Source organism: Anopheles cruzii, chromosome 2 (genome assembly GCF_943734635.1).
Source record: "Anopheles cruzii chromosome 2, idAnoCruzAS_RS32_06, whole genome shotgun sequence".
Classification (NCBI taxonomy): Eukaryota; Metazoa; Arthropoda; class Insecta; order Diptera; family Culicidae; genus Anopheles; species Anopheles cruzii.
The window spans coordinates 44,554,027-44,569,163 of NC_069144.1; the positions used below are offsets into that span (position 1 = coordinate 44,554,027).

The following is a 15,137-nucleotide window of genomic DNA, read 5'->3' on the forward strand; positions in this document are numbered from 1 at the left end:
CTACTAAATTGTTAAATTCATAGCTACGCAAGTATGGTACAGAGTACAGGGGTCATTGTTTCCTTACACTTTACAATCTCGCCAATGACACTTTATACTAAAAAAGTTAGTAAACAGTGTTAGTGACAGTGCCTACAGTAAACGTATTTCTTCCGCAATAGTTGAGTAATGGTTTGCCGCACACTTTCTCACGTAGATCCCCTCTTCCGGTTCCGGCTGCGTTGCAGTTAGCGCAAAAGGTCTTTCTAACTCCCGTTCGAAATGCTTACTTTCAACTTACTGTCCTTTCTGCTACGTGTTAATTTGTTGCCCTACCAAACGGGTTTGGGGTCTAAAATTTTACACACTAATAAACACGTTCAACAACTGACACACTATAGAGTTGCGTAGAAAAAGAGTTGAATGATGTTTCCTCGCATGTTCTGCTGATGGTGAGCCTCGACTATGGCTATGGCTTTCTACGGTTTTGATCACATTCACATCCATTACTGATAGGTTGACCCAAGAAGAAGAACTGGTGTTTAGTACAATTTGGTGATTTCTCAGTAATGCTCTACGTTGTCGCTACTTGTTTGCTTAGAGTGCACGTTTCTGTACTGTTTTAGTCGTTCATTCGCGTGAGGGAGACTTTAGAATGTGTCTTCGTGTTTCGTTCATCATCATCATGATTCCAAATGTACAGCACATAACACGTAACACATTACAATTACAAATACTGCTCTGCCTGCTGGCTACAACTACGCAGCTACACGTAATACAGGGCGCACAATTGCTAGTGCGCTGGGTGGTATGTCCGAAAATTAACAGTGATCGGTGGAAGAGACTGAAAACAGGAAGCAGATGGACGCTACGGGACCGACGGCTACACGTTGAAGAAACCTGTTTTTTTATTTCTGCAGTTTAGTAAAGGTGCTTCAAAGGAAATTCGAAGGAATGGTACTCGCAACAGGCGCACACTACTTTTGCGTCCAATTGTTACCTTGAGGAGGCTTGTAGTTCGAAACATAGCAGAAAGTCTTCCACACTCACTTGCAAATAGGACGACCGCCGCCTGTGTGCCTGGTGAACCGGTGGTCTGTGTTCGTCCTCCGTCCTGTTACGGTTCTCGCCCGCAGGTTCTGGTTTTCAAATTGGAGTTATCCTTACAGTTTCTTGTCGTTCGGTTTTAATTTTTCGCCGGTTTATAGATACACGTGTGTGAATATGCATGCAGTTTGCAGGGTGTGTTCTTTTGCTACTTTTTACTTTCTCCGGCTCTCACCCTCTGCCAAACGCCATTTGCTGGCCACTAGTCGGTCTGCGTAATAGGTAGATAAAATGCTGGAAACCGGAAACTGGATGGCGACTGTCTGGAACTAGCCGTGTGTGCGTCATTCTGCCTTTTTCGAGATGTGTCGCCGAGGAGGGACGTCGAAACACAACTGGTACGGTCGCGAAACGTGGTAGAAACAGCACTACAAACGGTAGGACGCTTAGTCTATCGAACGGTTATCAAATCTATCATCAAATCCTCGGCCGCGACTGAGACGATGTCCAATTCCAACCGCGGTCTCGATGAGCACTCCACCACTGCTTATCTTATATTTCCATTACTCTGTTGTTTTCCGTTAACAAGTTAAGAAGTTAGTTTATAAACGCTGGATATTTAGGTCTTCGAAAGGTAAGGTGGTACCCTCCGGGAAGGTGGTACCAATTTCTACTTTTCGTTCGTGAATGATTGTCAATAAAGACGCTACCATTTGCAACGCGATCGACCGATCGGTTACGGCGAAACGGTTCGAAAGCAAACCTTTTACACGTGGATATTCGTTTAGCTAGAGGCTTGAGTTTTGTATCTGAGTCGCACCCTGTTTTTCTCACTCTCAACTTCCGCTGGCTTCACCAGCGATGTCTATCATTTTCACTCCCTATCTACTGCAACCTTCTCGGTCTAAAGTCCTGAAACGCTACGCTCGAAGGTACAAGTGTGAAACGGGTTTCCGGATGCGGTTTGTAGTCAGATTAGTCGGTAGTAGTTTGGGATTTCAGCTTGCCTTGAAGCGCTTATTTACAGCACTGGAAAGAGGTGTTAAGAACTAGTAATGTCGCGTATCAGATCGCTTCCGTCAGTCCGTTAAGTAGTTACTTGATGGATGGGTGTCCTCCACGATCGCCTAGGCCTGTTCCGCTCCGCTCGGAGCGCATTAACATTAACAATAGCTTGCACACTTGGCTTCTACTACCAAAGACATTTAAAGAGTGATAAACTCTAAACACGTAGGTGATGCTTTGATTCTACATCCAAACAGCGCGGGAATGAGTCTACTTGTAGCGTTAATTTTTACATCGCCTTCTCCAACTGCTACGGTTTGCAAGAGATATAAAAATGCATAATGTTATCCAATACCAAAAACGTTTCGGTTTGTACCGGCGGCTTCCTGCCGTACGCTGTCCACATTTCTTTTGATAATCGTTTGGCTTTGGCTCTCTCCGTCTATCGATTGATTGTCACTTTTGGATGAGCAAAGATTACGAAAGGAAAACCGAGGTCGAGGAGTGAGCATAAATTGGGAAACCTTCATTCAGCATCACTTTTCTCTGTCACTCCGAAATCTGTGTTCCGACTCTCACTCGTCAGGGAGAAAAACGGTAGCAAAGCAAATCAAACAGTAACTGGTGGCGTCGATAAAGTCAATCGATCCTCGTCTCCTGGAGGATCGATCCATCTATCCATTGATACGTTAACGGTTCTATATCGGGTCTCTATCATTTTAACGGGTTTCATTTCTCGTCTTACAACGGTCACAGTGTATTGCTACAGGGTTTTGGTTTGTTGCCACCTTTCGCATAATATTGGCGGCGGGACACGAAAACATTTGGATCGGTCTCCTGAGTTAAAGGTGATCTAAACAACGGTGGTAGAAACACTTATGCTGTAGTTGGGTGGTAGGTGGTTTGATTCGGAATATATATCTTCCATTTGCTGATTGTTTAGTGCTGGTGTATCTTACTAGTGGCTTCCGGTACTGGTCTATTTTGGATGTGCCGTGGATTCTTTGTCGTTCTGAGAGATTGTCTGCTGATCACATCCATTCTAATGGAAAGTTTACTTCGGGTAACGGTTTTACGATTTCAATCTATGGAACATGGACAACACTGAGATTGTGGACATTGGTGAAAACATTCCTACTACATTTTACACGACACGGGAACTGATTATCGGCGGGTCACCAATAGGGCCTAAAACAAGCGTGATCTTTGCCCCCTTTCAACCAAAGCTCCTGCGAATGGATTGCCAGCTTTGGTCCAGCCAAAGGTTTCCATCGGCGCAGTAATGAGACGGCCGGTATGCGTCGGCAACCGAAAATCGTTTAGCATATCTTAATGTTTTCACGGCTCATACTGGCCACAGTGTCATTGTAAATAGGTCCTATGTTTTATCTGCGTGTCTATTGTAAATAGAGTATATCTTGATCTGTATGCCTGCCGAGGAAAATAGCAACCGTTCAGTAGGAGTAAGTACAAATGGATAAGAGTGTTTTGTTGCACGTGAATGCTTCTCTACTTCATTTGGTATGTATTGACATTGGTAATTTTATGTGAGTGATTTGTTTTATACTGGCTTTTCTGTATGTTTCGCTTGGCTAAATTTGTGTGGCCAGCAACTTTAGCTACAGCTGACGAAAGTGTTTTACAAACGAACTGAATTCTTTCCGTCGTCCATCAAATCTCCTATTTTGTGATACCCGCTAGCGAATCTATTTTTCCCACCGACCAAATTTGCACAAAACTTTCATTTGGGTTTTTTGATTTTAAAAGAAATCCTCTCCATTATCAGCAAGCTTTTAAAGTGACTCTGCTCACACTGTGCATCAAGTTTCATAAATGCTTTCGAAGGATCAGTGTTTTGGGGTTCTCTTTCAGTGAGGAGCTTACAGGAAATTAAAAAGAAAAACATAAACTTTGAAGAGAATGAATTTTATTGAACGAAAAACAAAATACAACTTAAGTATTTAACAGCAAGGGGTGGCCAGGAGATTACGTACACTACGACCGCGTTAGACAAAGATCGGGGCGAAAGTGGGCCCGGAAAAAAAGCCCCGCAAAGGTATTTTCATTATTTATACAACAATCTTAACTGATTTGGGACGAGGGTCCGCGTTACCTTTCGTGTGTTTACCGGCCACCGGGCGCCCCAAAGAGAAGTTAATTACATAACATAAAAACGAAAAATAAAAGACAGCAGACATAGCCCCTACAAACGATGCGGATGATGCGGAGTTAATAAATACTTTTCACAAAAACGAGATACTTTTCGGATTCGGCGGCCATTTGGCAGTTTGCTTCTTATAAAATGGGACATCATGTTCGGTGCTCAACTGGGGGCGGTGTCGTCGTGCGGCCGTGTCCTTGAGTGGGCCGGCCACATCCGCCGGGTGATCGTCGCCGCCGGGCAAGGGATTTGGTCTCATGGAACCAGCTCCGTTTGTGTATGTGCATTCCTTTTTCGGTTCGCTCGCTTCTTGGTCCGGGTTGGCATTGTTTTTTTTTTTTTTTGGTGGGATTGCTGACGACTACCGCTGACTTAGGATCGGCGCGGTTCCACCTTCTGGGACATCGAGTTCAGCACTCTTTGGTTGTCGATCGTCCGGAAGCATCGGATGTAGTTGCGGATCTCGTTCTCGTTCTTGGGCGACGGTGGATCGAGCACTGAACACGGGGCAACAAAAAGGCAAATATTGTAGTGGACCTCGGCCCCAAATGGAGACGGAAATTGGCGCGGATAACCTACCCAAGTGCCGAGAGCGACAGAAGCGTACCGCGCGCATCGTTTGCGCCATCATGTGCATCTTCTCGAAGTTCACCAACCCGTCCAGGCTGGTCTTGTTGCCTTCGTGGGCGAAGGTCATGTCCTTCAGGAGCAGCGGCATAAACGGGATGACCGGTGGCTGCAGCTTACCGACCGACATTCTGGTTGGGAGAACACGAACGCAGGGAGGACATTAGCATAAGGTCGCGAAGGTCGACGCAGAAGAAAAGATACAAAATTGAATGTCTTCTACGAAATTAAACGACAATAATCAGTTTTTGTTCCTGGTTTCGTTTTGGGGTTCGACTGCCACCAGCCCGCTCCTAGACCGGTCTTTTAAAATACACTGCCAACTACATTATCGATCTTCAGCAGATTCCTTTTACGGAACTCATTTTTCATTAACGACATTATTTGAAGCCTTTAGTCGAAGCACGACACAGCATCTAACATAATGCCACATTGATAAAAAGAATCAACTTTTTCCGTGGCATAGGCACCGTGAGGGCCACCCCGGACGAATCCTTTTCACCCACCGTAAGTCTATCGGACTAATTTCCCGATTCTTAACTTCCACCGCATTAGGAAAAGGCAACCATAAGTAGAGAACCCTATCGCTTGGCATCTCAATTGATCCGATTCCGTATCACGTTCACGTAGCAAAGCTGGGAGGTTCCGCAAACTTCGCTAACGAACTTTTTCCAATTTTTCACCATTCACCAAGCGCCTTTTCTTCGTTCCCGCGCCACGCGGTTGTATCGATTTCTTCGCCAGCCTCTCGAGCTTTTTGCGGCGCGCGAAGTACATAATAATCATTGCCGCACGTCACATACCGCAGCAGGTTGTTGTAAAGTTCTGCAGCACACACGATCTGGGCTGGGGAAAATGAACCGCCTGCGTGGGCGAGTGATACTGATGATGATCAATTTTTCTCTCCCCGTCACTCGAGGCATCTTTCGCCACGCAATCTGGGTGTGTGTCGGGTCGTGTGTGTGTGGTCGGGCCCGAGCTGCGAAGTGTTATTTAAACCTCCGAAGGGACACCACTTTGGGCCGAGAGCTTCGGCCGAAAAGATTAAGCTATTATCACCTAATCTGTGTACGCTAGGCTGAAGGGCGGGCCGCGAGCTACCGTCGTGTGTCAGGTGTGTCCTCCAGCGGGGGCCGAACGGAAAGGGCCCAACAGGTTGGTGAGGATTTAATTTGATTTTCAATCTTCCATCCCGCCCATCGTTGGATGGCGAGAGGTTCTTTTATTAGGTTAGGCGCTCGGTTCGTTGTAATCTCCGTCGCTGGCTGACGGTGGGCGGACGGGCGGGCTTTACAGACTTCGAGACGCGTCCCGTTCAAGTGTGGAACGTCATTTCAACTTCTTCGCCCGCTCCTCGAGCTGCCAAGTGAGCTGGTACGAGTGAGGCCATTATCGAAGGCAAAATTCAATCACGTGTCCTCCTCGAGGACTCGAGCTCGAGCAGCTTCCCCGGGCAAGGACACAAGCCCCACTCAGCTGGAATGCTTTTGTGTGAAAGCGAGCGCCTTTCGAGACGAGCGACCCTCTGGACGCATCGAAATCCTTCGGTCGCGCTCTGACACATCCCGTTGCCGGGGGGCAACACTTCTGCCAGATCCAACTGTTGCGGGCGCGGGCTTCCGGACGGCGACTCAATTCATCAAACTGACACCACATGTCGCGCCAAATCTCCGGTCTCCGGAGACAAAACCGAGCCCGATAGAAGACGAGGACCACGAACGGATCACGGTTTAGTAATCGTTCCCAAGGGCGAGCGGCCCCGGAGTTGTGATTGATTGTGGAACTGGCTTTAAAAATAGAACCGTAGAACCGTGGGCATAAATAAAACTATGATTAACATTGCGCTATTCGGATTCAAATGGAGTGTCCCCTGGCCGGTGCGGGAAAACTAATAGCCCATCAACCGGGGCTGCTACGTGACATCATTTCCGATTCATCATCGAGAAGGGCGTCAGGGATTAGACGCCCGCCGAGTGTCCGAGCCCCGGTGGGCGTTTGCCGAGTGGGTTGCCATCAGAGAGTGGAGTTGTCCAGGACGCGTGGGCTAAGGGAATGCGTGTCACTTGCTTACCGGTAAGCTCGGTGGTTTCGGCTCGGATCGATCAGCGCCTCGTACTCGGTGAACAGCTTCCGGAACTTGGACGGCAGCTTGTCCCACGTCAGCGACAGCCGGGAAACGGCCGTGTTCGAGAGGCCCATGACGATTGCGAAGAACGCGTTCAGGTTCTGGTACTCCTTGCAGCTTCAGATGGAACAAGAATAGAGACGGAACGGCTCAGCAACAGCGCGAAGCATACCCAGAATCCACGTAGCCCCCGCGTACTTACAAGGCGGCCAGCTTGATAAATTTCTTCACCAGCGACATGCGCTTGGTCAGGTTCGTTGTCGACACGATCTCCGTCACCACCCAGTACTGGATCTCGTTGAAGCGTCTGATGAAAACATCCAAATTCGAAGTGATCTAAAAGAATCGGAAGAAAAATCGTGGGACGTTCTAGTTAGCGGCGCTGCGAAAGGGATGATAAATATTTATAAAAAGCACACAGACCACCGGAAGCCCTCCGGCAACCAATCACGGCGACGATTCCCCAAACCAGGTAGAGGCCAATTTTCAATCGAAAACCTCCTTCTCCCACCGGGAACGGAAATAAAGATCGTTGACGTTTCGGTTCGAGCGCCCGGTTTTGGACGGTCTTCTCAGAAACGCCGACCGCCTTGCACCTTGTTCCACGTGCCAACGGGGACCGCTTTTTCGGCGAATTTCCCGGTCCCGGGGAAAGCGTCAAACGACCGGCGCCCGGTGACATGACGACTCGCCGACGCGTTGTGGTCCCAATTTGTGGCGGCGAAGGATAAACGGAAGAGAGGGCCGGCCGAGAGTCACGGTACTTCCCACCCAACGTTATTAGGCTGCAGCAGTCCAATTAAATCTGCAAACGTAATGCTTCCGGACAACCGAGGGTGGACGAGCAAAAAAAAGGCGAAGGAAAATGATTTCTTACAAAAATACGAAACCGAACGGTGACCTCGCGCGGCGAACCAGCGGCCGGGCCTTTCTTTGAGTTTGGGGTCGGTCGGCGAATCGAATTCGTCCTGAAACCCAGCAACTGGCAACAACAGGCTCCGACTGCCCGGCAACCGAAAAAATAGGCAAGTAATCCGCGATTCGGCCCAGCAGCACGTGGCCCAAGCCGCCGGAAATTGATGACGGCGATGATTGCGATATGACTTTATTGCCTTCGTTACCATCGGCACGGGTCTTACCTGTTGGTTGGCTGGCGAGGGGCGAAATTCGAATTCTTAGCAAAAACGGAGGGCGGTGAAGCGAACCAAAACTGAAAGCCTTTAATTGGGGCCGAACGAAAACGGACAGCTATTGTTTAGCACTACAATAGCGTAGGCTAGCGACAAAGGAAAGGCGCCGGCTGATTATTACGAATTTAAATGAAACCCACTGAACGCCATTTTATATTTTCTAATAAATTCTACAATTATGTTAAGCATTAGCAGCATGATTAGGAAACGCAACCGCAACGCAAAATGCGTGACTTGCTCCCGTGGCCTCAAACCTGGAACGTACCCAGAAAAGGAGCCTAACTTCCAAGGTCTCTTTCGGACCGGTAAATCGGCCTTTAACCGCACCGGGTGCAGCGACTCGGAGCGAACGGGAATCTCGAAAGTTAATTTAGGAGAGTCGGTAAAGTTTTGCCACCGAAAGCCGCTTATTTTGACGCCTGACGGTGGCCGGGATGGCTGGGGTTCTGGAGGGGAGGGGGGCGAGTGCGCGGAATCCCACTCGACACCTGCAAATTGCGCCACGCACACGCGAAAGGTAAATACGCGTAGAGCAAGTTTCAAGAACCGTGCGCCTCCGTGCGGAGAGCATTTGAAGGACCTTCGTTAGGAACGACGGTACACACACAAAAGGATGGGGAACAAAAAAGGAGTTGCCTTAGCAAGGACCCGGGGTGTTTGTGTTACACGACTTGCGAATGGTTTAGGAGTCGCTTTACCCCGGTGACCAGCTCCCCTTCAGTGCGTGCGAAGAAACTTCCAACTTGGAGATGGCGTAAAATGGTGCCCGAGTGAGTTGCATTTACCTTGTAACTGTTCGGGCCTTTGAATGGTGGCTCGTGACGATGCACTTGTTAAGCTTAAGTAGCCCTGTTTGAGTAACAATATATCTGGCGAACCTATTCTATGGCGATTGTTCATTAATAGGAGACTGTAAGCGAATTAGATCAGACCAGAGCACTTTTAAAACATTCTTAAAAATATTATTAATTGATAGTTCCAGTCTATCGTAATCTATTTTATTTGTCGTGTTAACATTAACTCTTTTGAAATTATTAAATTCCGGGTCAAATAAAACAACAACTACAGTGGTAGTTGGTCCAGTTTGAGTACCTGTTGGGCAGGAACACACCAACAATTATCGCATCGCCCGTAGCCCGTAAGGAAATCACCTCCCCCGAGGGCAACATCCAACATCCATTATTCATATCATCCCAGTAAGGCGTTTACCGCAGCCCCTGGCACGTGTCGGGGGCTTGGACCACCTCACAGCATTCCGGGAAAACAAAATCCGAAAACCATTGCAGGGGCCATTTTTCCCACTGAAAAAACCGCAATGTGAAGCTTTCATCCAGAGCTTTCCATGTCGGGGTTCCGGGGTGGTATGCGCTAAGTGTTCCGCGCGAACTACTAAGGCCGGCGCATCGCAGCCGCGGACCGGTAGTGATTCAGGCCCGGAGCTTCCGAGAGACGCTTCTCGCAGCAAAACACGTTTTCTGTGGGCCGTGGCCGTTCCGCCGCAGTTCCTGTCGCCCGCGCCTTCGGTATCTCTCTCGCGGGCCGCCGCGCATTGCGATGAGCGCCGCGCACAGATACAAGCGCGGACTGCACACGCGGCATGCACTTTGCTGCACTTCGCCGTCAAGGTCAGCGTCGAAGTGGCGGGGGAGATGTGTGTTAGCAACACACGCTAGCATCTCACGGAGTGTGCGCGCTCTGTGTGAGTCAAGCGGCTTTGGAGGGATGGCGAGCCAGGGCGGACGGATGGGGTGCGCTTAGAGAGCGGGTGATCATCAGCATCTGCTGCAAGGGCCACCGCTGCCGGTGGTGCTGGTGCTGGTGGTGGTGGTGGTGCCGATTTTCCTAATGCATCATCCCCCTAAAAAGGGGAACGAGTGTTTGTCGGTGTGTGCGGCGACGGAGACGAGGCATTAGAACACAGCGCGGAGCCGGTCGGTCGGTCGGTGTCAGTGTCGCGCGACGAGATGAGATTTGCGTCGGGTCGGGTCGGATCGGGTGTGTGCCGAGTGCTGTGTCTGTGCGGTCCGGGCCCGCGAGTTAGTGATCGGAGTTAGACGGAGCGAGTCGCCATTTCGATCCGCCGTTCGCGCCGTATTCTAGCGCAGCCCCTCAGTTGGGCGGCCGCTCTAACGCGACGCGTGTGAGTGTGTGGGGCTTTTTATGGCCAAGGGCTCCAGTGTGTGACCAGAAGGGCCAGTCCAGAAAGGGCCACCAGCAGACGAGTGGATTCAAGTGAAACTAGTGTTGTACTAAAAGCGCTGTACTAAAACCGCGCGGCGCTCTCCATAACTGGATCGTGGCCAAGGCTGGCAGCGGGCAGCAAAGACGGGTTCTAAGTGGACGCACTCGCACTGCTGCTGCTGTCCCCCCCCCACCCTGCTGTGGTTCTGTTATCAGTGAGTGGGTCACCACTTCACTCGGCCCCCGGCTGTCCGCGACTCCGACACACTCGGACCCTGACCGAAGGGCTCCTCACCAGCAACCAGAAGCAGCAGCAGCGAACCATCTTCCCAGCAAAGTTCTCATCTCGTTGAAATTCAATTCTATTCCGCCGCCGCCGCCTCCTCCACCGCCGCGGGAAGTAATCTCGCGTAGTAATTAGCCCGCCAGCGGCCGCTGCTGCTGCTGCGGCTGCCGTTGGTGGCTACTACCAGTCCGCCCTCCATCCCGCCGCCGCCGCCGCGTGAAGGTAAAAATGGCACGTGTCGAGGTTTTCCTTCCTCGGCCCTACTCGCCCACGGGCGCTCTGTGAGAGTGTGCGTGTCAGTGTCCGTCCCCCCTTCCGTCCAGTCCGCGTCCGCGACCACGTGACTATCCAGTCGCCAAGAGCCCGCGGAGCGCTTCTGGAACCTATCAGCACGCAGCGTGGTAGTGTGAAGAGGCAGTGTCCCGAGGCGGGCCCAATCCCGACTGATCGGGGCCCCCCAAGAAAGCTCGACGGCAGTGTGCAGTGTGTAAACATATCGACTCGGTTCTGCGGTTCGATGCGAGCCGCCACACGCGCGATAAGGGGTTCTTTTTAGTGCGCGCGAGAGAAAGAAAATAGAACTCGAGAAGCGTACGGAGCGGGACCCGAGGGCTCACGTTACATGCGCGAAGGGGCGAGCGGTGGTGGCGGCGGCGGCGGCGGCTGTGTCGTTACATAACGCCCCGCGAGACGCTTCATGGTCAAGACGCTCATCAATCCACCGGTCGGTGCGGCGGCGACTGGAGCGACTTAGATCGAGTTCTTGTTCGTCAGAACGTCGCCGTCGTCGTCGGATCGCGTTCTCTCGGGTCGCGTTCGCGCCATCTCGCTCGCTCGCGGGCTGGTCTCACGCGTTCTAGGCCAGGCCAAGAACTGTGTCAAGGCATTCTTTTGCCGCAAATGGTTGCGCTACGCAGCAGCCAGCGGCCGATCGGCGGCCCAAGATAGTGTCGGCGGGCGCCTAGTCGGGAATACTAATTCTCACGTGTCGCGGCGACTCGAAGCAAGTGAACTCTCTCTACACCGCGGTCCTTCTTCGGGGGGGCCGACACCATCTCTCGCAAAAACTACTCCCCTCCCGCGGGTGATAAGGTACCGGGGTACCCATTCATGTGCGTTTTGTTTGCAAACCTTGGCGCGGTTTGTTTGTGACGACCAACGGCTGATAAGTGGACACCGCGCTCAAGGTGCCTCTCCAGTGACGCCAGCGCCCCCCCCACGATGGATGTGGCACCGTCGATGGTGCAGCGTTCCGGGGACAAGCTGATCGTGCGGCGGGTTGTCAGCGGTGAGCAGGTCCACCTCGGCGAATCGTCCGATAATGAAGGATCGGAGCGAGGCGCGGACCCACGCCGGTTACCCCAGTCCGGTTGGCGTCAGACGTACGACGATCCGTTCGGTGCCGGGTCTTCGTCCTCGCCGACACCACCAACGGACGGCGCGGCCACGGCGGCGCAGGACGAGCAGCAGTTGCCGCAGTGCAAGATCAAGCGCAACTATTCGTGCGGACGCTGCACCTACTTCACGCAGAACCCGCGCAAGTACCTCACGCACCTGCGGGACACGCACGGCGAGAAGATTGTGATCAACGAGTGCAAACGGTGCCTGTACGCGTCGCGCCACTACCAGAAGCTCGTGCGGCACATGAAGATGGTGCACGGCTCGGTGGACGGCATCAAGAAGTCGTCGTTCGGGGCCAGTGGCCGCCATCGTAATCGGCTCCAGAGGCCGGACTTTACCGGAGGTGGCACCCGGACGACGCTGAGTGAGGTCCTACAGGCGGCGGCCGCCGCAGCGAGTCACGGCGGCCCCGGGGCCAGCTCGCAGCGGTTACTGTTGCGTAGAGGCGATCCAGATACGGACCTGGCGGCGGCTTACGTCCAGCAGCTCGTGGCCGCTGCCGGGTTGCCCAAGTTGCTGGAGGAGATCGAAAAATCCGCCGCCAGCTCGTCGGTGATGGCCGGTGAGTGGCCACCGTCCACGAGTTTTCGAGTTTCGGACCCGCCGATCTCTCATCGTCACCCTCTCTCTCTTTTCTAGCGGCCAATTACGCGAGGATTGAGCAGCGACAGCAGGACGAGCAGTCGGCAGGGAACCAACCGTTGCCATACGAGGTAAGAACTAGGTCGCCTTCGATGGCCCACGTTGCCTCGTCCTTACACTCCGTACCGTTCCAGACCGTCCAAGAGGCTAGTCCCGAAAATGGGACCCCAGCTGGGGAGGACCCCGACTCTCTGAAACCGAAAAAACGGCCCCGTCCCATCCCGAACTTGATTCCGCTAGCGGTTTCACCTGCCACCGCTGCCCCGGCCGCCACCACCAGTACGACGAAGGGCCGGTTCGTGAAACCGTTGCCCCTTTCGGCCCTGACAGCCGACACCCGGCCGGTCGAGGACTCGAAGCCGAACCCATCCATGACCGCAGCCAGCGATTCGCCCGTCCTGACCCGGTGCGTTTACTGTGAGCTGTCGTTCAAAACGGTCGAAGCGCTGGCCAACCACATTAAGCTGGCCCACAAAGAGGACCTCATAGCGGCGCTGCTGCAGAGTTCGTTTGAAGAAGCGGAACCACGGGTGCTCCCGGTGAACCGGCCAGCGGACGGGGCAGCCGCGGGAAACGCGGTTTGCAGCGCCGATATGTGGCAACGGCTGTTGGAGTGTAGCGCCGAAGTGCGAAGGATCGAACTGGAACGTGCCGGCGGCGGCTCCCAGACGGCGGCAGCGCAGACCCCGTCCGCCGTCGATGCAGACGGGGACGATGACGGCAGTGGCCGGGAGGGGGACGAACCGCCGGCGCAGTCGCAAACGTTTTGCGGAATCGAAACGGCACCCGGGTACGGTGAGGTCACGAACCGGGTGCCGGCCGATCCCGGCACGTCCACGGCACTGATGAAGAAGGTCTTCAAGTGTCCGCACTGCTCGTTCTGGGCCTCGACCGCGTCCCGCTTCCACGTGCACATCGTGGGCCACCTGAACAAGAAGCCGTTCGAGTGTTCGCTGTGCGCGTACCGGTCCAACTGGCGCTGGGACATTACAAAGCACATTCGGCTGAAGACGATCCGCGATCCGAATCACAAGAACGCGGGCGTCCTGATGAACGACGAAACTGGCCGCCGGAACTACACCAAGTACAACCGGTACATGGCGCTGATGCAAATCACCGACAAGTAGCCCGGCCGGCCGGCCGGCAGAAAGGACTCTTCGGCAGGCACCAATCAGAAGGATCCGCCATTTTTTGCGTCCGACTCTCGACGCGCAAATCTCGTCCCATCGAAGGCACGCCCGCGACTTTCGATACACTTTTCCAGATCGCTCGGTAACCGGCTTACCGGCGGAGGTCCTAAGGGCACCCGTCCGTCTGTCTGTCTGTCTGTCGGCAATTTAACCATTCCAATCGCCTGGAGGTGAACCAATAAATGTCTAGTCGAGGAGGAACTCGAGTGGAGGGGCACAATTCTTCGAATTTTTCGCAACCGCAACCAACTCGGGAGCTCGGGTCCCGTCCCGAAATGTGGCGCTGGCAAAGCGCATTAAAAGCAGCATGACTGCAAACCCTCCCCGGTGCCGGTGCCAAGAACAGACTCAATTCGGAGCGACTTTCGAAGAGGCAACATTTGACAGTGGTGCGCGTGACTCCCGGCCCGGTGGGTTCGAGAGCGCTTCACTTTTGTTCTGTCGGCCACCGGAAGAACCTGCCGGTCCTGCCGATTTTCTGGTTCGTTGATTCCACGAAGGGAAGATTTTGTTTTTTGCCCCCCGGTTTGGCAGACGAAGGACAGGTTCCGGGGACCGGGCCGAGATAGCATCACTGTGACAATCAATTTTCCATTCCAATTCCGGGAAGCACAGCGCCAGTAACATAACAGTAAGAGAGTGGTTCGCGTGGTCCGGTTCCGGAAGATCGGGCGCGCACCACCACCACCACCGTCGTCGTCGTCGTGGTCGTTAACAGTTAATGCGCTTTATTAGAATTACTGTTACTTACGGCGCAACCGACTAGGGGCATATGGTTTTCTTCGCATTACGCACGGCACCGCACCGTATCAGTTAGGCCCCCTCCAAGCATTCCCTCCCGGCCACCACTCCCCCGGCCCAGTCCCAGGCTGTGGCCAATGTTGTACTTCTGATTTTTGGGTTTATGACAAGCGCTAGAGCATAAGTTTGGTAGGTTCGATAACACGCAATTAGGTAGATGGTACGGAATCTCAACATTAATTTATGATCCCCTAATCCGAGCTATGATAATAGATTGTACGATAACAAACCGCCCCCCCCCCCCTTTCTTACGCAACTTTGTGGGTCACATCACATCACTTAAGAATAAACTGTTGTTTTCGAATATTATTTCCGTGGCGTCGTATGAGTAGCGTGAGTAACGTGTAAAATGTATCAGCAGCAGGATACGGCAGCGACGGTAAGTCAACAGGAATTTCAATTTCCATCAGCCGGAGAACCAACAGCCTAAATGGCTAACCGACGACCGAATTCAAAGTGTTAATCAATTCAATCAAATAAATTCTAATCAAACAGAACGTCA

The 15,137-nt window shown here is 52.5% G+C and overlaps 2 protein-coding genes across 3 annotated transcripts in view; one reads left to right on the top strand and one right to left on the bottom strand.

Moving 5' to 3' along the window:
- Positions 1-3,947: 3,947 nt before the first annotated feature.
- The window catches only part of LOC128267941 (rap guanine nucleotide exchange factor 4), a 46,004-nt gene continuing 34,814 nt past the window's right edge, over positions 3,948-15,137 (bottom strand). For both annotated transcript variants that reach the window (XM_053004906.1, XM_053004905.1), the window contains 4 exons: positions 7,147-7,280; positions 6,891-7,061; positions 4,772-4,950; positions 3,948-4,689 (listed from right to left, as the gene is read on the bottom strand). In XM_053004906.1, the coding sequence (XP_052860866.1) occupies positions 4,565-4,689; positions 4,772-4,950; positions 6,891-7,061; positions 7,147-7,280 (609 nt within the window). In that variant the 3' untranslated portion in view covers positions 3,948-4,564. The remainder of the gene's footprint in view (positions 4,690-4,771; positions 4,951-6,890; positions 7,062-7,146; positions 7,281-15,137) is intronic.
- Positions 11,398-14,943, top strand: LOC128267942 (zinc finger protein 335-like). The gene is made up of 3 exons (XM_053004907.1): positions 11,398-12,564; positions 12,642-12,715; positions 12,779-14,943. The coding sequence occupies exons 1-3, from the start codon at positions 11,823-11,825 to the stop codon at positions 13,769-13,771; spliced, it is 1,809 nt and encodes a 602-aa protein (XP_052860867.1). The 5' UTR covers positions 11,398-11,822; the 3' UTR covers positions 13,772-14,943.

Coding starts and splice junctions, on each gene's coding strand:
- LOC128267942 (XM_053004907.1), top strand. CDS start 11,823: ATGGATGTGGCACCGTCGATGGTGCAGCGTTCCGGGGACAAGCTGATC. Junction 12,565..12,641: donor CAGCTCGTCGGTGATGGCCG/GTGAGTGGCCAC, acceptor TCTCTTTTCTAG/CGGCCAATTACGCGAGGATT. Junction 12,716..12,778: donor ACCAACCGTTGCCATACGAG/GTAAGAACTAGG, acceptor GTACCGTTCCAG/ACCGTCCAAGAGGCTAGTCC.